At 44.0% G+C, this 23902-nt stretch overlaps 1 protein-coding gene across 1 annotated transcript in view; it reads right to left on the reverse strand.

Annotated features, from left to right (window-relative positions):
- The window catches only part of LOC122399595 (protein madd-4-like), a 171594-nt gene that overhangs the window by 34610 nt on the left and 113082 nt on the right, over window positions 1–23902 (reverse strand). The window contains exon 5 of the mRNA XM_043400383.1: window positions 3912–4238. Within this exon, the coding sequence (XP_043256318.1) occupies window positions 3912–4238 (327 nt within the window). The remainder of the gene's footprint in view (window positions 1–3911; window positions 4239–23902) is intronic.

Raw genomic sequence — 23902 nt, forward strand, 5'->3', positions numbered from 1 at the left:
TGAACAAGCAAATATGTATACCGGAAGGTGGCGATTCGAGTTACACGGCATCCGATGGCACAAGTGGAGAGGCCACAGAATGAAACAATTGGAGGAATTTCACGGGGAAGACAAACTCTAACGAGTCGTGATAGTACAAAAGCGTTGCCCACTTATCGAGCGTGCCCGACGCGAAACGAGAACTTGCCCCGTTGCGTTGGTTTAATAATGCAAAACCAGTTTGCGTTTGCCGGTGCTCGGTTAGTGCTTAATTACGTGGACTCGTCTGCTGATTAGATATTGTCCTTCCAACTTCACCGCCACTCTCGTCGCTATGAAATCTCGTTAATTATTTCTTGACACCCCCGCGAATCGTTCGTGCTCGGCCAGTTTCTCCTATGTCTAGCATACACCCACCAAACGTATCTTGTCTTTCGTGGTAATTGCTAATAAAACTCGATTATTGCACAGGAAACAAAAAATCTGTTATACCGTCGTGCGACGCGTGCGACGCGTGAGTAGCCGTGTCCGACCTTCCCCTTTACTTTCAGTAGGTTTTCATACGTTCTTGTCATACGGAGAGCGGAACACCACCTTGATTGTTATTAATCGTCCGCGGTGATCGCGACACTTACGAGGTTAATCGAGGAGCAGTCGTTTAAAGGTTCCTTGTCCCTCGGTACACAGAGTCACTCGCGGTGTAAAGTAAGATCGAATCAACTTAATGAACGAGACGTGCGGGCGTCGCGACGCGCCCACGGTAAATATTGGCGGAAGACGACCGGACGCGCGCCTCGTTAGCTCGCATTTTCCATGGCCCGGAGAAAAACGCGGTCGCGCTCAATCGTCGCGGAAAGCAAAAGTTCTAAATAAGTTTAGACGAGTCTGTCGGTGGACAAGGGCAAGGGGGCATGCTGTGTGCATACAGCTGAGTAAATCTACGGGCCTCGAGTTCCCCACGGAACTTTCTTCCTCAAGTTTCGACAAGGGATGCAGCGATTGCGACTTAATTCTTAACCAACGCTTTCGTAATCCTCGGTCAGTAGAGGACCAGCGTTTAACGATGCTTCCACGTTTTAATGGAGACGGAAGATCGATTTAAACAATTTCCCACTCATTGTTTGTAAATGTTAAGAAGACCTCGGTTAAATTTTAGGTCGAGATTCGATGAATTGACAAAGTTAGAAAAGTTTGAAGAAGACGTTGTTCCACGGCGATGGGACGGCGATCTTTATTGAAACTTTGAACCCATTTTTCTCGAAACTACTTTGTTCGGCGATATCTCGGAAACTAATAACGCGATCAGCGTGAAACTTTCCTAGTATGTGAACAACATATTCGTCCATTGATGAAATTAAAATTATAGCGTTAGCTGTTGTCAAATTTTGTTTACGACAGTGTAGATATAAAAAATTGTAGAGGAAAAGTTTGTAAGGTTTAACGTTTTTTATAATACGATGCATTAAGTTTTCTTTTTCAACCTCATGGTATCGTTTCAACCAATTTTTTACCAATATTCTACGTTGAAACATTTATCGTTCCAAATAATGATATTCCGGTACCGATTATTTTCTTCTTCGATTAGGTCTTGGAATTTCATCTAGAAACTCTAATTTTAATTTAATAATATCGAAACATCGAAATATATTTGTGGAATATAAAGGAGGCTTTAGAAAAACGTACGATTTAATGACAAACACAAGTCTTCTGTTCGCGTCCCGTTTTATATTTCAAATTCACGAGCTGGTTGGCGATAAATTTCGCAGACACCCACTACATACTCGGTGAGAAAATAAAGTCCAGCTTGGAACACAATTGAGCCACGTATTTACACGCAGATGGCTCGTGTGTTCGTTAATTCCGTATTAACAGCGCAATGAAACGTGCAAACGAAAACTTAAAAATTTCATGGGTGGGCCGCGAGCGTGAATGCAAAATCGAGGGGACCGATGAAAAATATTTTTCCGCCTCGAAAATTTCCAGGGAACGGGTATTTTTTTGATAAGCCACGTTGGCGTCGTAATTCGGTGTCGTGTTTCTGAAATTAACGAGCCGAAATTGGTCCGGTAATTGAGTCGGTTGTTTTTGGAATTGGCTGAAACGTCACGCGCAATGACCGCTTTATACGTCTGATCAGAGACCGACCTCTATCACTAATGAGACCAGTTGCAGTATTTTTGTTCAAATATTTTATCTTCCCTTCCTCTCGATATCGATTGTTTAATTCCTAAAACGCACGAGCGGATGTATGTACTTTCGGTCAACGAACGTGGAAGCTTAAAAAGTCGACGTTATTTGTTTGTGTAACTTTGTCTCTGTAACTTTGTTCGTAGATCTTGTAAAAATTATACTGCGCGTGCCGGCCATCATTTGTTCGTAACAAAATTTAATAAAGTATAATAAGCGCGTCCATAGGGGTTGCCCATTATTGTTAATAAATTCAAAGATTATAACAGGCTTCAATTAATAATAAGATACGAAGTTTCATTCCGTCAAAGTAAATTGCGTCGATGTTTAATGGAGAAACGAGAGAGATCGATACGAGAATTTCAACGTGCAACGTCATCGAGAAGGGTTGCATTCGTTATAAATCTTAAAATGGAACTTGAAGACTCCAGATACTCCAGATTACGAGTATCTGGATTCCTGTTTAATTAAAATTCCTACTGCATAGCTTTTTATTTCACCCATATTCGATCGAATATTTAACGAATCGATAACTCTCTTTAATTATGCGACGGCAGTGAAGTGCTATTTATTTATGCATGTTGAATAATTTTTCGTTCATCATAATGCATCGCTTATAACGAGTCGATGAGAGGAATCAAAACATTTTGTTAATTCTTTTTAAAATACGAAGGATTAATTTAAATCTATAAAAACATGTAGATTATTAATCGAGTATATTTTCTCACCCACGAATATAATAAAAAATATAATAAATTTGTAACCTAATGTTTACAAAGCAGAAGAAAAATAATTTCGTGTATATGGAATCAATCATTTTTTCGACGGCAAAATCTACGCGTGTGTAATTTATAATTAAAATGTAGTTTTATAAAATACAATAAGGCAACTGGTACTAGAAATATCTGTTTGTCTGGGTGAGGGTTAATCGACATTATTCGTTTCCCTTTTCTCTTTTTTGATCCGCAAACCGCGGATACGTGAAACCGCAGTGTCAGTAATCGCGGCTACGGGCTGGTTTCGCTGTAATTACTACTTCTTTCTTTCCCCGTAAGTCACCGCTGACACTGTCACGTTCTTCGCGACCATTCTCTCCACGTATTCTATAATTAATTTGCGTAATTGAATGTCTGTCGGTGTCCGCGATGCACTATGCCCGATTAAATATGAACCCGAAAACGACGAGGGTGGACGTAAAACACAAGATTGGATGGAACGAGGTTTGGCAGGCGAAACTCGCGAACTTTTGCGCGTGCTAGAAAATATGGCGCATCGGAAGCTATACCGACGCAGCGCAAAAATTACGCTTTCCCAAGAGATGAACGGTTACCGGCTCGTTGGCGCGCCAACTTCCCTCAAATCGAATCAAGTACGGTTCACTTAACAAATTGGATTTTTAACTGAATTTTTCATCGGAGCATCTTTCTTAGTTTCGCGCTTCGAATTACAAACAACAACAACAACAACAACAACAACAACAACAACAACAACAACAACAACAGTTTCTCGTTGACAACGACAGATTAGGATTCCGGAACAATCGTTACAGCGTATAGACGTTACGCACGCTTTATTTGTTTTGCGAACAAGAGTACGACAATGTCCTCTTTGTTCGCGAAAACGTCACGGTTTGCTACGTCAGCAGCGTGTGATGCGTTCCAGTGGGAGTTTTGATAGGACTTTGCCAAGCCTACTTAAAGCCTACTTAATTAAATTGGGTTGTGAGAGAAAGCGTGCATACTCACCATACATTCTCCGGCGATGCAAACGTCGGTGCCATCGGTGTAACATTTCGTGCCGTCTTCGACTTTGTCCGCGAGTTGGACGACGATGGTCTCGTCGCTGTCGAGCTGCAATGCCTCGGTGGCGTCGTGCGGAAGTGTCTTTTCGACGGACGTTTCCTCTCTGAAACGATCGCCAGTGTTCTCCAGGGATTGCTCGCCACGACAGATCAAAGCACAAGGTTTCGCTGGATCGTAATGCGGATACCATTTGAGTAGCTGCCCGCTGTAAGGTACGTCGTCGAATGCCGCGCATTGCTCTGCCCGGAAGTCGGTCGGTTTTTCGCAGGGCTGAAATCAAAGGCGTAGATTCCGTCTTGGAAAGATTCGATCGAACAACAGGGGGTGGTGGCTGATGTTGAATTACAATCGGGAATTTTGGTATAAGATGCTTTACACTTATCAACCCTCGAATGGTGATGGTCGAGTAATTTTTAATCATAATACAGTAAGTAGCAAAACTGAACACGCGTACGACGACATTTCAACAATAATCATTTTTTATTCTATATTATTATTATTATTATTATTATTGTATATTATAGGCGTCGTTTTAACTGTATTAAAATTCTGTATTTCGTTGGACCGTTCGTTGAAACGCACACGAGTGCTTGGCCATTATTTCCGTGTTAGTTATCCGTAAGCTGTTAAACGAAGCGTGCCGGACGGCTTGGAAATCGCTTGGATTTTCACAAGGACCAAAAGCAAAGGCGTAGATTTCGTCGGAGCAGATCATTAACCAATTAGGTCGAACCGTTATCGATATTTTAAGATGTCCGCTTTCGCCGCTAAACGTAATCGCGTTTATTAATGTTTCATTTAAGTTAATAAAACGATAAAACGCCGATGGCGTCCCGGGCGGACTTTGTTTTCCGTGTAATTTGCGGGCCGCCTGTAATTTAACCACAAATTATTTAATTGGAACGATACGTGCTTCCACTGAATTACTTGCACGGTTCGCGTGCTTCTGTTGCATTTCGAAAACATTCCATTCTGCACCGTTTCGTCATTTTATACTCGATGGTTTAATCGTATCACCGATATTTCTGCGTTAGCACTGTTTAATTGGCTTATTTCCACGATCGAAATAGTTTACCGAATTATACTTTAATGAAGACCCTTCGTTTCATTTATGTCCCAACTGTAGCTATTATCGAACGTTTTCCCGACATCTCGTCGTCACTTATCGTTTCAAATAAAAAATAATTTACAACGTTGTGTAACGAGGAGCGCACGGAAAATAGAGAAATTCGATTAAATCGATAGGTGTCACCTTTACGCTTTCAGATATTCGATCATCCATAGTTCGCCGAGGTGAGTCGGACAACAAACTGAACCGTACCAATGGCCGCTAATTATCGATGTAATTAACGGCTTCGTAATCAGATCACATATAACCTGAGGGCATATCGAGTGTACGTTTTTGCCAGCGTCCCGCCGAGTTTACCTAGTTCGCTATCAAGTGAATGTTTTACAATGTAAAGTGCCTACGGTGGAGTATAATCGACGATTTCATCCATTTCTCCAGTCATTCGAACGCGAACGGTTCCAGTAATTTTAAAACTAACCGAAGAAGCTTCGGTTAATTACGCAACTTAAAAGTAATTTTCCTTATTTAAAATTCTTCTTTTCTTTACATTATTTTCGAAATTTCTTTTCCCGGGTGGATTACATTGCTCGAAGAAGGAAATTCTGCAGTATTACGGCACCGCTTTCAAGCGATTAGTTTATTCCCTCCTGCATCGATACTTTCCTCCGGATGGAATTTAATAAATATTTCGAGTTGTAAGCTGCGCGTTAGAATGAAAGAAGACGTCGAGAAAGAGGATATAATTCGTTCGAAGATAGGATTAAAATAAATTTTACGCGAGATATGCAACGGATCGATGAAATCACGACAAAGTCATTGGTCGTGTTCACGGATCGGACGGATATCGGACGGATATCGGAGGGGATATCGGACGAATATCGGACGGATCGCGCGCGCGTCTGCAGTTTTAATTCCATTACAGAGTATCGAATTCTCTCGGGATACAATTAAATTATCCGCCGATAGATCCTGATAGGGTGAGAAGTTTCAGATTCGAGGAACAGACCTATGTTGCTATTCATGCACGGGGAAACTTCGATCCATAGACGAAGTTAAAACTTTGTCGATTGATGTAAATACTAATCCGAGACAAATTCTTGTCGCAACAACTCCTATTTCCGGTTAGTACCATTCATGATAGAGCGTACATTCGATAGAGCGTACTCGAATTAGTTGCTAAACATTTTTTTAGTTTTCAATCAAAATCACTTTTCACCATTTTTAATAGGGGTGGACGGTGGTTAATAGGGTGGTCCAGGACACCCTGTATAATAGAAGATAAAATTAACTGGAGAAATGATAGAAACGTTTATTATACAGTCGAAACTGTACTATGGGTGTAAATCGGAGCATCGGAGCCACGGCCTCGCAGCAATCCGTGAAACACGCGCGTGCTTCGATGTTGACATAGCCGGTCGATTTTCAACAACGGGGCCATCGAGGTTCCGTCTCACTTTCCGTGTTCTAACGAAGCTGATTAGCGACGGTGCCAATGATAATTAATTAACGCGATGCGCCGGCTGTAATTTAGTTGGATCAGCAGCCGTGTGTTTCTGTTGCGATTACACAACGGCTGGCTCGGTGTTTCTTTCTTCGCGGTGGCAATTTCAAAGCAAACTGCAAATTAACGTCAAGTTTAACACACGATTGTAACTTAACCACTCGCGTTCGTTTCAACGAAACGCCGTGCAACTCGTTGTTTGGTTGTGCCAGCCAGAATCGAATGTCTTAAAAAATTTACTAACTCGTCAAATTCCTCAAACTTTCTACGAAATCATCATTTTAATTTTTCATTTTTTAATTGGAAACTAATATTAGGTTTTGCAGACCCATCCGAATTCACGGAATCTCGTTCAGATTTACATACATTTGTCGGAGAAACAGCTTGATCGATCATTCCATTTTGCAATTATTAATCGCTCGATCCCCAAAGTAGTCGAATAAAACTTATTCCACTGTTACGGTGAACATTTCCTGATGAAATTGACTCTGTCAATGGGAAGCCTTTTTCCCTCTGGCTCGTCGTAGAGTACATAACCTGGACTGTGCCTCGTCGACCGACTTTTGCAATTTTTTCGCTGGTTCGTTTTTCCGCGGAAATCCCTCTCGTTTTATTCCTCTCTACATCTGTCCTTTCCAGCGTTCTTCTTCCCTCTCGTGTACCCCTCTCGCTTTCCAACCTATAACTTTTCCGCGGACAGTGCCGTCGAATTACCCGGCGATCCATCATTTCTCACGTCCGGAATGCAAAATGCTACTTACGGGACACCTGTTACCGAACACCATCCACCGATACAAAAACTCGACATCCCGCCGATACATCTATGAATTCTGTTACAGCATATTTCAAACTTTTAGGTCTCCGGAGCCCTTTTAGGTCTCCGGAGCCCCGGAAGAATATCAATGAGCTTTTCTCATGTCCGTTTACGTTGAAATTGATTGATCCATTCTAGAGAAAAGATCTTCCAAATGAAGAAATACCCTTTTCTAATAACCGAATATAATTTCCAAAGAGAATCATGGAAAATATACTTGCGTAAAAGAACGCAGAAACGAGTGGAACGTTCTTTGTCGCACGAAATTTATTCCGAACTCGATTCCCGGTCGAGATTGGAAGTCTCGAAGGGACGAGAAGAATGTTTGGAGGGGTAAGAAAGTCTCGACTCTCCAGGAAGAAGATATTTTCATGGCCGAGCGAGGGGACAGAGAATATTCGTGGATTAAACGCAGTACACGAGCGTTACTCAAGCTACGTTTTCTAGATCCAAACTCACTATACCCCGTGTTATCTTTCATCTGTTATTTCAAAGAATTTCTGCTCCGAGGGCGTTGTTATTTAGCTCGCGTCAGCGAAAGTAGTTTTCGCAGACTGAAAGAGGGTGACTGACAGTCTCCTCCTTCCGGTGGTTCGCTTTGGCTGCGTTTACGCAGACACGCTACTGCTATTTCACTGCGGTCGAGACGCGAGAGCTTTAAATTCTTAATCTCCTAGGATTACATCACAATTACGACAATGGGATTCAAGCGGCTTTTACTCCCTGCTAACGTACTATTAACATCACCGCCGGAATAATTACCAAATACCAACATGACAGCGCGAAACGAAATCTTACGAGGTCGTGGAAACGTAAAATTAAACAGGAAATAAAAGATCGCGTGAATTTATTCTCCGTTTCAGCAAGATTCTATAGGGTTATCCTAATTGAGCGTGACGTGTTAAGGTACGCGTATGGTGTATCGCGGAAGGATTCTCGTTGAGGGTTCGGAATGGATGTGCCCTATGTGGTTGGTTCTGTTGGCGAGGCTTCGGGGGAGATGACGCGGTTGTTCACGGTGAAAACAGAAAGGGGAAGAAACTATGCGAAACGCTGAAACCGGTGAGGAACCGCGAAAGCCACAGCGCAGAGTTCAGACGCTCCTTTAACAAGGAATCTCAACTACTCATTACGAGAGAACGTTTCTACATCTATCGTTTCCTGGGATCCCCGGCGGCCATTCGCCAGACGTTTCAGCCGATTGCGGTGCCGACGCCAGGAAACAATGGATTATACCTTCCTTGCGACCTCGCTCTCGCCATTCCTCTGAAAAAAGTCTTGGACCAATCGCGCTTGTTCCAGTTTAGCCAACGTTATCTATTACAGCGTTTCTCGAACTTCACCTTCTCGGACTTTATGGAAAGTCCATCGTGTTGACCGCGTGGGTAGTGTCAGTGTTAAAAAGAATAACTAGCGCGTGCCGAGAACAGATTCCTCCGTGGCTTCTTTTGAGGGTTCGTTTTAAAGTACACACAGTTTCCGAGCGGACCGCAGCGAAAGAGGACGCAGAATCGCGACGTAAATTACTCGAGGAGCGTCGGCCATCAAAGCGCGGGAAACTGCAAGAATCACGAAAAGCATCGTTCAGGCGTGTTCCACGGCGTAGGAGAGAAAAGAATACGTTTCACCTTCGACGATGTCAAAGTCGCGAAGCCGCTCATGAATAGCCAGCTCGTTGAAGCGCGGCAAAAATAAAGGTTGGACGGTCGAGGGCGCGTCTCATCCCGAGAATCGGACCGTATCTCTCGAGATGATGGAAGCTGGTGGTCCGACGGAAGGCCATTTTCTCCATCCGGCGACCAAGTGACGTCTCCACGGCGACGGAGTATAAAGGAAAACACACGGTCGTGGTCGCCGTCGCCGTCGCCGTCGCCTTATTCCCGCGATAACACCGACGCTCCTTTTTCCCAAGGATCGAGAAGAACCCGTGGCAGAAACGGAGGCTGTTGGGAAAACGCTCCGCGAAAATAACGTTTTTGAAACGTGGCCGGGACAAGTGGCTCGAGCAATCCTGTTAGGTCGCGGGGATGATTCGGGAAATTTGCGGAAATACGGTTTCCTTCGAGTGGCCCTCGCCCGAGCATCCATCGTACACCGCCGGAATTTCGAGGTTGATTTCACGCGGTCCAGGAATTTCGACAGCTGTATTCCGGGGCGAGCTCGTGGAAGAATTTTTAGTTTTACTCCGGTAACCCGTTTCACAATTCGACACTCCAAATTAACACATTTGTATTTTACGTCGAAAGAAGATCCTAACAAACGACCACGGTATAGTAATATAGTATCGTTTTCGTTCCATTTCCCGAGACACCGAGTGTCCAAGACACGATCCCCGAAACAGCTTGGAAAAAAACGAAACAATTTCGATCACCAGCATCGCGATTCGTCGTTCGAAACACAGAGATCGAGCTTCGCTCGGAAATCCTGTTCGATGACCTAGATTTCGTCCTGCGATCCCGGTCGTCGATCGATAGTCCACGAAGTGGAATCCGTCTGGCCAAGAAGGGGATGGGGCCTCGAGGAAGAAAGGGAAACAGAGGAAACCGGCACGTTTCTCGATTATCCGTATTTACGGAAATTCCGTGCACGTTACACCCGATAACTTTCGTAACGGATTACTCGTCGAAAGTTTCTCCCGGCTGGCTCACTCCGACAAACTACACCGAGCGAATCGTCAATGCAGTCAAATGGACCCTGAGGGTTGCCGTCGCGTCGCGTCGCGTCGCGTCGCGTCGCCCCGCGTCGCGTCGCCCCGAACGGATGAAAACGTGTCCGTTCTCTGGAATTTTCGTTCACCGGAATTTCCCAGCGACTTTGCTTCCGTGCAGTTTACACGGTCACCTTTCTCCTACGGAAGTACGGAAGTACGGAAGGGTTGTGACTGCAAACACGTTCACTCTTGGAATGTTTCTCTTCGGTGAATACGAGAGTCATCTTCGATTACGGAACACGAAGCCACGTGTTAAGTGCGCGGCAACCGATAAATATTTTATCCCTTAAAAAATGAAGAGAATCCACGTATTGTAACTGAACGATTAAGAATCTCGAGACAGTTGAGAGATAACCGTGAAGTCTAACGAAGGGTATTGTACATTACTCGGCAAACAAGAAACAGAACGATGATGCATCCAGCTGGCGTTGGCAAGTTTACACTAGCGAAACGGTCGCGTTAATTCCAAAGACAGATCCCCTCGGATAACAAGAATCGCCGATGCAGCCCGTAACACGAGCTGCCAGTTCTTCCGTACGCTCACAGGTTTCCACGATTTTAATCCTGAAGGCCCCCGGATTCGACTTGATCCACCAATTCCCACCGGCAGCTCGCTACCCTCGGCGCAAACAGATTCAACCCCGTTTTCGGCCACGTTCTAATGCCCGTCCCGCTTTTCCTCCGATCTGACCCGATTCCGCCCACTGGTCTCCATTAACTAAGTATGTACTTGGTTCGTGCCGCGAAAGATGTTTCGATCATTGGCGTTGATTAGGTCCGAGAAAGGTTCAAATTCTTGATAATACTTTGCAAAAAATGTTTCGTAAAAACAATGGTTCGCCTTATGTTGAAATTATCTTATCTTATCTTATGTCGTTCATATTGTTATATGTATATTATTTATTGTTTTTCAAAGTATGTGGATTTATGGAGATTGGCATTTGTTGGTTGTTTATCGGGCAACCAATAAACCGAATAAGAGTCGCTTTTGTTACTGTGTCCTTTATCGTGTATATTATTCTTCGAAACCTTGTTGTACGATTTTATTACAAGCATTTTTTTAAATGTACAGTATCGAATCTTTTTCAATCTGTTTACGAAAAGGGAAGAAATTTGTAAAACGTATTCGTGTTTTCGTTTCGAAAAAAAGACGACAGCTTATGCCAATCTTTGAAATCAGAGTGCATAAATTGGGTTAGAAAGAGTGGCGTGTGATGATCAGTTGCAAACTTAATCTCGTAAATCACTTCTTCTCCAGCTCGTTGGCTGGTGGTTCACGGGTTCAGATTTATTAATTGGATTAAGAGGACCGCGGTGCAACAAGTTCAGCCTCCATTTTAGGCTGTGGTGTAATTGGCCCTGGTTTCATCGAATTTCACCCGATTCGCTCGATACTCTTCCCCAGCTATTCACGTCAAACGATCTACCGCGTTTCGATTATGTCAATTATGTATCGACCGCAGGATCATTCGCGCTCGAATCCTGCAACCATGAATCCCTCTCGCGTTTCCTCTAAATTTCACTTCCCGTTTCGTTTAGAAAACTACTTCGTCGATTATTCGTTGAGTTTTCACGAAAACTTTCAAGTCGACCACAAACGCAATCGGTTTCGATCGATCCAAGTTTCCGGTGCTTTATTTTTCGAAAAACAAAACTGACTTCCATTTAGTTCTTCTTCGTTCATCGGCCGTGACAGGATCGTTTGTTTCCATACGTGCATCGTCGGTTATGAGAAATTCGTTCGTTCCCTCTCGTGCTAGGAATTTTATTTGCGGATAAAAGCTAAAAACTCACTTCCATAAATTAGAAACCATTACCGGATATTTCAAATTGGCATCCATTGTTCGGAAATAAAATTTGCCCGACTCTGCTTTGAGCTTTTGGTCCGCGCGTCAGAGGTTTGCACAAACTTGGGACGCCGTTAAGCGGTGAAAAGTCGACCAACGAAATCCATCTCTGATTAAAACTCGAGGACGTCGATTAAAAGATACCTACGTTAATTCTGAATGCAACTTTATTATTGACCGGTCAGCGGTTCGCCTTGGTTCTATGGAAACTGACCTGATTTTCCATCGCGTTCTTCGTCAGGTATTGACGTCAACTGACCTTTCACGTTGCACCGCGTGGATGCTTTAATAGTATGTTTATAGGCCGTGGATGCATAAATAATTTTCTTGGATCGATGCTGCGCCCGTCCCATCAGTTTTAATTAACAAAAACTGTCAAATACGAGTGTCTCTGTACACCCGACGTTGCAACTTTAACTTCTTTCGCGAAGATGTACGATCGATCATCATAAATCTCAATAAATAATTCTTCGATTACCAACGCTAACAATTGTACAGAAACTTGAAGATCTTTTATGCCATATATGCCATTATTCTGTCCAGAGGGTGTAAATAAATATATTTTTCATTGCCTTCGGAAGAAGAATTTTCTGGAAAGACAACGAACGATATAGGCTCGGTCAGGATCCCGAATCCGCGTTTCATTCTGACAAGCAACGGTCCCGTGTCTGATGGCAATCAGAGAAATGCATTCAGCGAACCGTGCGGAGTGGTGCATTTCCGTGAACCAGACGTCCGCGTTCTGCCACGTGAATATCCCTTTGTGCGTGCATGCGTAGCTACGTGGTCGATTGTATGGGAGAGGCGCGTGTGTGCGCACCTGCCCGCACGGCCGCAGCCGACATCATCAGCACTCGGCAAAGGACCGAGAGCGCGAATTAAACACGGGGGAACTGAAAGAAAATGGCCGAGACCACCCGGTGAGCCAAATTGATTCCATTTCGAACCGATACTGGGACGATTCTCGGCGATTCTCAGAAAACGTGCATAGAACGCTCGACGTTCGTTGTTCGAGGATCCAAGGTTCAAAAACTAAAGGAGCAACAAGACTGAACACGTAAGTACAGGGTGTTCGGCCAGCCGTGTCAATTTATCTTTTCGTTCCGCGGGACCACGCAGTTTTAAAAACAACACACGTTCATGGCGGAATCTGTGGCTCTCGATTCTGCGATGACGCGTCACGGTGCCCCTAAAAATGGTTGTTTATCGATTTGCCGGACGGAAATGTTTGACGGGACGCACGGCGTCCCCGTAGGAAAATAATATTCGTTGTTTGTGCACGGGAGAACGCGACGCCGGTAAAATATTTATTTTCGTCGGCTGGCGTGGCGAAAATATGGGGGACATCCTGGAATATTTTCCTCGGACGTGCATAATAATATTTTGGCGCGCGGGTCGTTCGCGAAACCCCTGCGGATATACTTGAAGCAAAATCGGCGGACCGTTTGTCGCAGTAACGGCCGAGTTTCGCGCGATCTAGAACGTTTCTTTACCGTTTGTTGCAGTTGCGAATGAATATTTTGCATCGACGAGAAAAGAAGAATACATTGTTTTTCTGGGGAAACGAGTCGTTTCCAACATCATAAAGTCAAATTTCTTACTTTGTAGACGATTAAATGTTACCTCGATAAATATTAACACGATTAATTAATTCGGATCAATTGATTAGTTTGGATCGAATTCTTGTTTTTCTTTCAAACTCCTCCACATACGATATATCTTGTTTCTTTTCGCAGCAAAAGGAAGTACAGAGGGAGTATTCGTCCCTGTTAATTTTAAGTTGCATTTCCCCTAATTATATTTCTACGGCAAAGGACTCCGAAGAGTTAACGTCAGGGCTCAGGAAACCGTATTGCAAGCGGTAGCTAATGAACCTTCCATTAGCATCCGTAGTATCGCAAGGCGATTACGGTGCTCGCAAAATTTTGTTTAGCGTACCACGCATGCTGGTACCGTTTGCATCCCTTCCATCCACAGCATAAGCCCCACAGGCCATCGACCCCGAGCAGTTCGATATTATAAAGTGGATAATTACCAGGCAGTGTCAATGACCATTTCATTCGTATGGTATCGTACTTCCGATAGCGTCAACAATTTTTGTAACGATGAATCTTGAGTGAAAAGAATGTCGGAAAAGTATACTAAGCGTTGTGGTAATAATTTCCCGCGGATGGCGATGATTTCGACGAATTTCATGACACCGCAGTGCCCTTGAAATCTAGTCGAGCCTAACCGCAACCTTCTGTCGTGACCGAAATTGCGGTTTCGCGGCATGCATGTGCCCGCCCCAAATCCGTTCCTGACGGCGCTTGTACACGTTAGGAAAGACAAAGGCGGTCGATTATCGAGCTATCGATGAAAAATACGGTCGGGCAACGTTCTCGACGCGGACGATGCCTCAACGTCCCGTCGATGCGTGGGGGCCATGCTTTACCGGGATTTAGGAATCGCCAAGTCGCTGAAACGCGTCAGTTGCGATCGTTTCATTCCTCGCCATCTTTCACGTCCGAAAACCTTCCTTTTTTTTCACTCCTATTAAATAATCCTCATCTCCATTTCGAAATTACTTTTCGATTTGCACGTTCCTCCTCAGAAATTCACATTGGCTCTTACGAAGTTATAAACAAAATAAAAGAGAGTTTCTCAAACGCCTACGCGACGACGCGACGCGACGCGACGCGACGCGACGGCTCTCTTTACGATATCGTAATTCAGCGATCGTTTGAATCCCCGGAGAGAGTCAGAGGTTCCATGTAAACGGGTCAAAAGTCGTCGCCAGCCTCTAGACATATCGGATTCGATCGTAAAAAATTAATCGCCCGGAAAGCGGAAGTACGAGCATACAAGTCGGTCGTAGTCTGTCCTCGCGGAATAGCTAGCTATACGCGACGTGTGGATGTGTTATCGGGGTTATTGCACCGATTCAAAGCCCCGTTGTCGGCCGTGTTTAGGAATAATTTTCAACCGTACTCGATCGACTGTTTCGATATATTCACCACAATTGCGAGAACAAACTGAAAATGTGATGAAATTCCCACTGCCTTTTCTCCCTGACTTTTTGCTCGATATCTAACGCGAATAACGTTATTCCGTTTCAAAGACTGCGTTGGAATTTAATTACAAATCCGATAACATTGTGACAGACAGCTTTCGTTTTTTTTATTAAATTTAATCGAACTTAATTATTTCTCGATCAGCAACGCGTATTTCACGGTTTTCGCTTTGAATGTCAACAAAAAAGTTTACCTATTATTCCTTGCCTGCATTATTCTATGCGAAAATAAAATACATTGTCAGCCAAATCCTTTGATCTAGTGTTAACGTAACGGCTCGTGCAATGATTTTCAATAATTTAACCAATTTTAGCCAATTAGCCGAACGAAATGTCGTTTTTGTCGCGCGGAAACAATCGAACTGTTTAATTAGCAAAGCTCACGATTCGACGATTTCAATCATCGTTTCGCGTAGCGGTCGTTGATCGACAATAAAGATTAACCGACAAACAGCATTCTAATTGAGTGAAACTCGTACTTTGGAAATCGTACGAACGCCGCGTCGCGCCGCGCCGCGCCGCGTCGCGACGCGACGTGCGATCTGGCGCGGGTATAGTGTACCGTCTTCGTCCCTCGCCCCCCTTGGCTTGAATCCATATGTCGATTTATTATTATCAAGGGGACGAGTCGTTCATGGCTCGTTATTGTAAAGCCGGGCGAACGTTGTTGCCATAAAATCATTGCTAACCGAATTACCAGCGCTCGATAATGCCCGATTCCGCCTCGTCGCGTGCACGAGCACAAAATTAATTAATGTCCATTGCGTCGTCGCTGGTTTTTGTACGCGTCGGTTTATTTGTAATTCTCGCGGTCTCGTAAAAGACGATCGGCGAAACAAAGCGGGAACACACCAGAATGTCGCGCGAAATATTATTCGTTCGCGATTGTTCCGTTTTTCGGCCGCAATTTCGCCCTCGACCCTTCGATTGTAATTTCGTGCCATATATTTTTCGAACGTCACGGAATTCCGGGATTTCCATAATGCTCTCTCGTTAAACGCGCTTGTTTTCTCGGGGACACTTGAGATCCGCCGGTGATTTCAATGCCTGGCGGAAAATCGCGCGTGTTTCATTAATCGCGCGTTTCATTAATCGCGCGTCGACGTTTAATTAATTTCTGGCAATCGAACGTTGCTCCTCGCAGTTCCTGTCCGAGCTGCCGTCACGAGGGACACTATTTTTGTAAATGTATCGCAAACGTGTCTCTGCGAAATAATATTAACACGGAATCACCATTAGCGCGCTCCAGTCTTTTCTATTATTGTTTCAGTCGCTGCGATGTTTGTCTGAATTTTGGGTGGAATTAATGTGTCACGGTTTACGAAAATGATTCGACACGATAATCGGTGGAACGATATGTTCCGAATGCATCGACGACAGATGTTTCAGAATTGTTGTCCGAATAATTACATAAAGAATTCATTTCGAAAGTTTAAGGAACGAGGTGGAATGTAACTTTAATGAAAACTAGAAAATGTTTATATTACAAATGAAAAAGATGTTTGTAATTTTAATCAACACGAGAACAGTTTTTCAATTCGTCTTTTCAGTCTTTTGTTTGAAATCTAATAAGCAAGAGCCTCGTTTTTCATGTAATAAAGTAAGTCAATTTTACGAACCGCACCCGAGAGTTTCGTAAAAATTTCATTCACACGGTGCGGTGGGAGCCGGCTACTCCAGAAACTGCTTTAATTTTCCTTTAAAATTCATACACTAAATTTCCCGCTACTAATTACAAGTTACGTACACCATTTCGCGAGAACCTTTAGTTCTGCTTGACAAGCCCCTCTTTCCTATCTCTCTGAACCATTTAATTTGAATGAACTTTGTAAATTATAAATTATCAAGTTCAAGCTCTAACGACATACAGAAAAATTTTATTCGGATATTAAATTATTCAAATCGTCCCGGTTTCACGGAAATATTTACTTTTCTAAAATCTCTTTTCGTCGCTTATCGTTCTACGCGCGACGTTAACAGAGATTGTCGTAGATTTTTGTTGTGGGGTCGCAAACGAATTTCCCCTATTTTCACCACGGGCAAAGTAGAGGGGAAGTAGCAGTCACCGCGGCGGTGAAATACACAGAGTGTTAACGGAGTACGGCTCCGGACTGGAGACAGAGGGAACCGAGAGGGAACCGAGAGGGAACCGAGAGGGAACCCAGAGGGCTTGAAATCTGAATTCGCTGCACGCCTCTCCGTTTCGTTATGCTAATGGTGTTTTGTTCCCCTTTCTTGCCGCTCGTTTCATCCCCCCGTGATTCTTTCGAGAAGCGGAGTCATTCGGCACTTCCTGTCTGAACTCTGACGCGTACTCACGCATTTTTATTAAAAATTTCGAAGATGAAATCGTGTTTCTAATAAAAAAAACTCCTAGTCATTTCTTCTTTAATTTTGATTTTAAAAGATAAGCACTATACGTATAGAGTTAAAGGCTATGTAGTCTTTGATCGTCTAAGAAAATGTTTCACTTTGTACAATATTTTACAAATATTTCTTTAACATCGAATGCCATTGCGTGCGTAAGATTTTCGGCTTGGAATATTAATGGCCGAAAATGTGTTCAGCTTGTCCCGCCGCGTACGCCATTTGTACCCCGTTTTCGCTTAATACCGGCATCCTCGAGTGTTTCTGCTCGTACGATTGGGATATTTCAATGTTATTTATGGGATTGCTTCGGAAGAGAGTTTGAATATGAAATTTAAGCGGTAGGAAGAATATAGATGAGAGTCTGACGCTGTGGACGCACTTGCGTGCCACGAGACGCGGTTTTCAAAGTTATTTCCGAGGGAGAATGCGAATTGGACGCGTTGAATTTGTAATCGCGAACAGGCTAATGAACGTAGAATGCTCCTTGCGACTGAATATTTCAGTTTATGCTAATTTCTGCACGGGAATCTCTGTTAACGAGATTATATTTATCGAAGAAACTTTGCGACTAGCTTCGATTCAAACGCAATAATAAATTCAGTTACCAATAATTATTTCAACACCATTGACGAAACGATGCGGGGTGAAAAGTTCCATACAATTATTACACGGTATTATTTTTAACACGTTTAGATTTAAGTTTAGTTAAGCGACGAATGTATTCTGACAGGGAATTATCGAATCGAAGTAACTTCTTTTTTGATACGCGTTTTCTCGTTTTCTCGTTTTCTCCTATGCTCCTAATTTTGCCTAATTTTCGTTGACGAAGTAATTGCTTGGCAAGACTAAACGAGGAGATCGAAGGAGCTTTAATTCCTTCTATCTCCTTAGTTTAGTCGTTTCTGTTCCAAGTGCAATGCATGTGAAGCGAAACGAGATCGAAGGAACTTTGGACTCCTTCTATCTCCTTAGTTTAGTAAGTTCTATTGTAAAAGGGAGATCGAAGGAACTGTGATTCCTTCTATATCTCTCCGGGTCTTCGCCTGCAGCAATCTTCAACGGTAACATCGAACTAATGGCTGCGATTTTGGCAAAATATAAAAATGTTCTATGAATATTTCGACAAATTTCGAATCTTCTTTCTATTCTTTCCTTGTCTCGTATGATTCTAAATCGCGTGGCAAGGAAAATGATAATACATACTGCATTTGCCTTTACCGATTATGAGCCCACTACGAATAAAAACAATATTACTCATTTTCTGTCTTTCGAGACGTTTCCTCGCTTCGTCAAAAGAATAATTCACGAAACTATATGAAAATTGCAAGAAGTATCTGGAATGCAAAAACGTTTTGGGGGCTCTCGGTCCAGCACGATCGCGTAAACCGTGAAGATATGTAAGACACGCTATAAGAACGTACGGAAGAATAAAAACGTCCTGGAATAAAATGAAGAAAGAGGGATCGGAAAGAGAGGAAAGTTTGAAAAATGCAACGCACAGGATGATTGAGATAGGAGAGCTTGGAAGAAGAGGAAACGGAGGGGGTGGGGGGGTGGAAATAGTGGGGAAAAAGAAGGCGCGAATAAAAGTTTGCAGGGGCAAGCCGCGGACGTAAATTCTTTCCGGCTGGATTTTAACGTGAAATTTATCGTTGCGCTGGTAAATTATTGTCCGTCACGAGATCCCGGAGGACTGTCGGGGTTAGGAAATCCGGTACGATCGAACCTCTGCACCCTATTAATATTTCGCCAGGCTAACGTGTCTTTGATTGCTTTATAAATACTCGACGGTACCGGTGGTCCACCGTTGCGAACGGACGGTCAGGTTTTCATAAATTTTCCAATTTCGCGGTCGTCGGTCCGCGTAATCCCTCCTTTCAGCATAATCCTTCCCTTGGTTCTGTATTAACCGGTGGCCCGGTCAGTGCTTCGCGAGCCAAATTTACATTCGCGGACTGATGAGTCCGTTGAAACGTATCGCTGCGCGGAATCGTGTTCCGCGAGTTAAATATTTTCCATTTTCCTTTATTTCTACCCTTTTTTTTTATATCTCTCTACTCCCTGTAACTATCAATGCTCCGTTACTCTTTCGTTTACTTGTATCTTCTCTCGTTTCTTTTTTTCAGTAACGAGCTTCGTAAATCTTTCCGAGTCCACGAGTCCACGTAATCTGGCGTTTCATTTGCCGTCGCGACGATACATTTATTTTCCTCCATCCCTTTGATCTCGAGCGTTGCTCGCGTTCATACCTAACCGAGATTCTTTCAATATTTTCTTTATTTATTTGGTAAAGTTAATTTTTTTTAAAATTAATTATTTCAGACGTATCGATCGATCAATATTCGGTTACGATTTCACCCATGAATTTTTAAGTCCTCGTTCGTCTCGCTGTTTCGGCACGGTTTTACGATGTTGCGCGAGCAGTTCATTTTTCACGCGTCGCTTGTTCTCGCACGAATCACCGTGTATACGCGTTTGAAAAATGACGCGATAATAAACGGAGAATAAATTCATTTGACCGAGTCGTGCTCCGTGTAACGATGCATGCGATACGAAATGCAACGAGCGAAGACTGCCAGCATCGCAACACCGATGGGATGTGTCAATTACGTTTAATTCGATCCGTTCTTTATTTCGCGGGGGGGGCAAATCGACCTACGCGTCCTACGACTGATAAATCTCTCGGAAATACACGACCAAAACAGCCAAATAACAATACAGATTTTCTTCTGTATTTTAATTACGCCATATATTTTATTTCAAGACTTCTTGCTCGCTAGAAAATCTAGAAACCTTCGTTCAGCAGCAATGTTTCCAATCATCGTTGCGGACGCGGCCATAACTTTCCCGAAACTAAATCGCGTAGAACCGTGTATAGCGATATCTTAACAACGGAACGGGACCGATAGGAGGATAAAGCTGTTACCGATGAAACGAGCCTCCGTTTATTTCGTCTCCCATCTCCGAGGATCGTTGACAAAATTGGTGGAGACCTTTTTCCGCGGGACGGCGTAAAAACGTGTACAGCCCTCGTTATTTTCTCTATATCGATAGAAATCGGTGTCGCTTTTCCGTAACGTCGGGGGAACGAATTGATGGGATAAAGGGCCGACGTTCGGCGCCCTCAGATTTCGTCAGGCTCAACGTTGACTCGTTTGCACCACGAAGAATGTACGCGTCGATCACCGTTCACCAATCAGACCCGCCAGATTCGATGCGACGTCATAAAAAGCTCAGAAGCGGACAAGCATTTATCGCGGCCCACGGAAAATTGTCCATCGCGTCGAACGAGAGATGTCGCGAGAACGTTGGGAATCCGTGTCGTTTTGGCGCCAGGGAGAAAACGTGACGAAACTCTCCAACGAATATAGTCGAACGCTTTTTCCCTCGATAAACGAAAACGTAGCCCCGTCGCGGGAAGTTTGAGGCTGATTCGTGAATCTCTTCGAATACAATCGAGGGGTTCACGAGGAAGAATTCCCGACGAGTCGTACTTATTTCTTTCCGGCATTCTCTGTTCGCCGGGCATAATGGACAGCACGTTTGTAGGCCGGTCTGGCAAGACTAAGCGCGCGGGAAAGAGAATGAATCGGTCGGTGCGGCAAAGCCGCAATAAAGCTGCTTTCGAACCGGTTCAGCGAAAGATATCGCGCGTTACGTATGCGGCCGTCGTAGCCGGAGAAAAAGAGCGGCTGGATCGACGTTGCCTTTGTGAAGGGAACCTATCGACAGCTTAGTTGGCGGCGCATTTACGAACCGTCGTGTGCAGGTCTCCCTTCTCGAAGGAGAACGCGGCGTCGCGACGCGACGTCCGCCCCCCCACAAGCGAAATGTCACGTCGTTCGCACCGGGACGACGAAAGCGTTCTCACCTGGGACCGAGCGAGACCGATTCCGCGACCCTGCACAAACTCGAGACGCAATTTTGCACCGCGTCCCGTGCCCCCTCCATACAGGAAACGGGCTAGAGATTGTTCACAGGATCCGGAAACGACGACCGTGAAACCATTCAGCACGCGAAATTCGTCCGAGTTCGACGATTATGATTTTTCCGAGTTTATTATTATCATCTGACGTGTTATGTTGTATCACTGAGAAAATGAATTATGAATTACTCGTTTCGGTGTTAATGATTACTTTCGTGTTACGACATTTAAAATAACTTAAAGAGTAAATACGAACGTATGTATGTATGTATGTATGTATGTATCAAAATCTTTGAAAGGGTTAAGGTATGCTGCAGTCGGTGCTCATTTTTAGATAACACGACCAGTACTGTGCTGAAAAAGTCGTTTTATCCAGCGGTTAGGTTTGCTACCGTTTTTATCGTCTTGGCAAAAAGTTAAGTACTATTTCGCGTGGTTTCTAGGCGAGAGTCCAACTGAAACTTTCGAGCCAAATATGTATTCTCTTTTCATCGTTCACGCGAGATAATAAACTCGTACACTACGGAAGAATATTCGGAAAATATTCACATCCAGAATTGTAAAAAATACATACATACATACATACATATATGTATCGCATCCTCTTTACAAAACGAGTATCGTGAATTTTTCTGCCCAAGGCACTCGAGACCGGTTATTCGGTAATTTAAAGAACAAATGGTTGCGCGCGCGCGAATGATTGGTCACGGAAATATAAACAGAGGCTCGAAGGAGAGACAACGAATATCGAATCGTGACGTGCATCGAAAGTGATTGATTAACCATCGAACAATGATAATTTCCATCGAGCAATATTCCGCGGTTAAAAGTATGTACCTCGTTTCATTTCGCAATATTCATGAGACGATCGATTCGGTGGAAGGAATCGAATGAAATACAAACAACTGAATCTAGGAATCATAAATAACGAATGATTTATTCGTTCTCCGGTAGAATAAGACCATTCAGCGCTCCCAGTACAGACTGTAACAAAATAATGCTATACTAGAAAAGAAGATAACAAGTTGAAAAGCAACCATACATAGCAAAAGAATAATTTCTTTGATTGAAATTTGATCGTTAAGAGCAGACTTTGTCAAGTTTGATTCGAGTCGAACGAAAATTACGTAAACGGGGAAAATATCGTCAGGGATAAAGGGATAAAGGTGATACATTTACGGGACGCTGAGCGGAACAAAGAGGAGGGAGATCGATTTTTAGCCTCGAATTTACGATCCGCAGCGGAATGCAACTTTTCTGCGGTTGGTGCCCTTTTTGTTCCGTTTTTATTCTGAGGAAATCGTGTCGGCCGCCGAGTCGGACAGAGGTAACAGGCAACGAAAGACAATGCTGGCTGTTCGCGGGAGGCTTTCGAAAATAGCGAGGGTAAATTCGGAAGGGGGTGGAATATCGAGTTGGCAGATATCAATGGGGAATGGCCGGCCGCGTGTCCGTCGCGGGGGTCGAAACTCGGCCCAGATTCGTATGTGGGTCGGGTCACCTGCATCTCTCTACCCCCCGGGGGGTTTCGTCCGGGTGCACCGGAGTGCCGCGTATTCGATGCACTTGCAGCTTGGGACACGGTCGTATGTGACAACCGCAGCTGACCGTCAAGCGTCGAATTTGAATTGATAATACGCGTAATTTCTGACGGTCGTGTTGGCTGCCGTGATAACGCTGGAATAATTAATTACGGAGCCGTGCCGCGCGTTGTTCTTTGACGCGGATAACCGCTCGTCCTGTTGGCAGCGACAGGCCGTGTGTTCCGAGCTTCTTCGGGCTTTGGTTTCTGCAAACCAGGAATCCTGATGGTCTTGCCTTTTCACCCCTTTCGTTGATCATTTAGTCATTTATTTTGCGTTATCATGCTTCCTTCAAGAGTTCCTTTTCAAGCAACATCAGGAGAAAGAAAAACGTTTGCGTTTTGCATAATCGGTAAATTTGTCGCAGTTTATCGGAAACTGGTAGTTCGGTTGACGAAAAGAGAGACGTCGCGACGGCAAACTGGCACGATGGCGCCTCCCGTTTCCAGAATCCGAGCGAACCGCGGCAGACGAAGCGAATCGAGGACGGCTATCGCGGCCGGAATACCGCGCGGCGGCTTCAAAACTTGTCTGTTAAACGACGGAGTTAACTTCGTTTCGTTGTTTGTCGGGAACCGCAAATTTCCTCCAGTTACTCAAACCCGGGTACCGTTATAATCACGCGGATGTACGCGTTGCCAGGGCGAGCGAGAGGGGACGTCGTTTCGTCGTCCCGTTTCTCTTCGCGTGACAACTTGCTTGCCGTACGCTTCATTCGTGATAAAGGATAGCGGGAAACACGGGGCACAACTACGCCGCGGCTCTACAGTTCTATCTCTCGACGTGGTTGTTTCCTATAGACCGCTCTCTCTTCCACCACACCTAATACAATTACATATATTGATAAGGGCGTTGCTTTCGGTGGAATAATTGAATTTAGGATGTACACGAACGACGAACGGTTATTCCCTTACGTGATCTTCCGACTGGTTCTTTTCTTATTTAGCTTTAGACGCGATAGGGATAGGTTACGATCGGTGCTTCCCTATTTTTCATTCATTTTCTAGTCTATTTTCAATATCGGTAGCGATACACCTTTAAAGTACACAGGGTATTCGGTCAC

Source organism: Colletes gigas, unplaced genomic scaffold, assembly GCF_013123115.1.
Source record: "Colletes gigas isolate AHSC1104 unplaced genomic scaffold, ASM1312311v1 Colletes_gigas_Sc00014, whole genome shotgun sequence".
Lineage (NCBI taxonomy): Eukaryota > Metazoa > Arthropoda > Insecta > Hymenoptera > Colletidae > Colletes > Colletes gigas.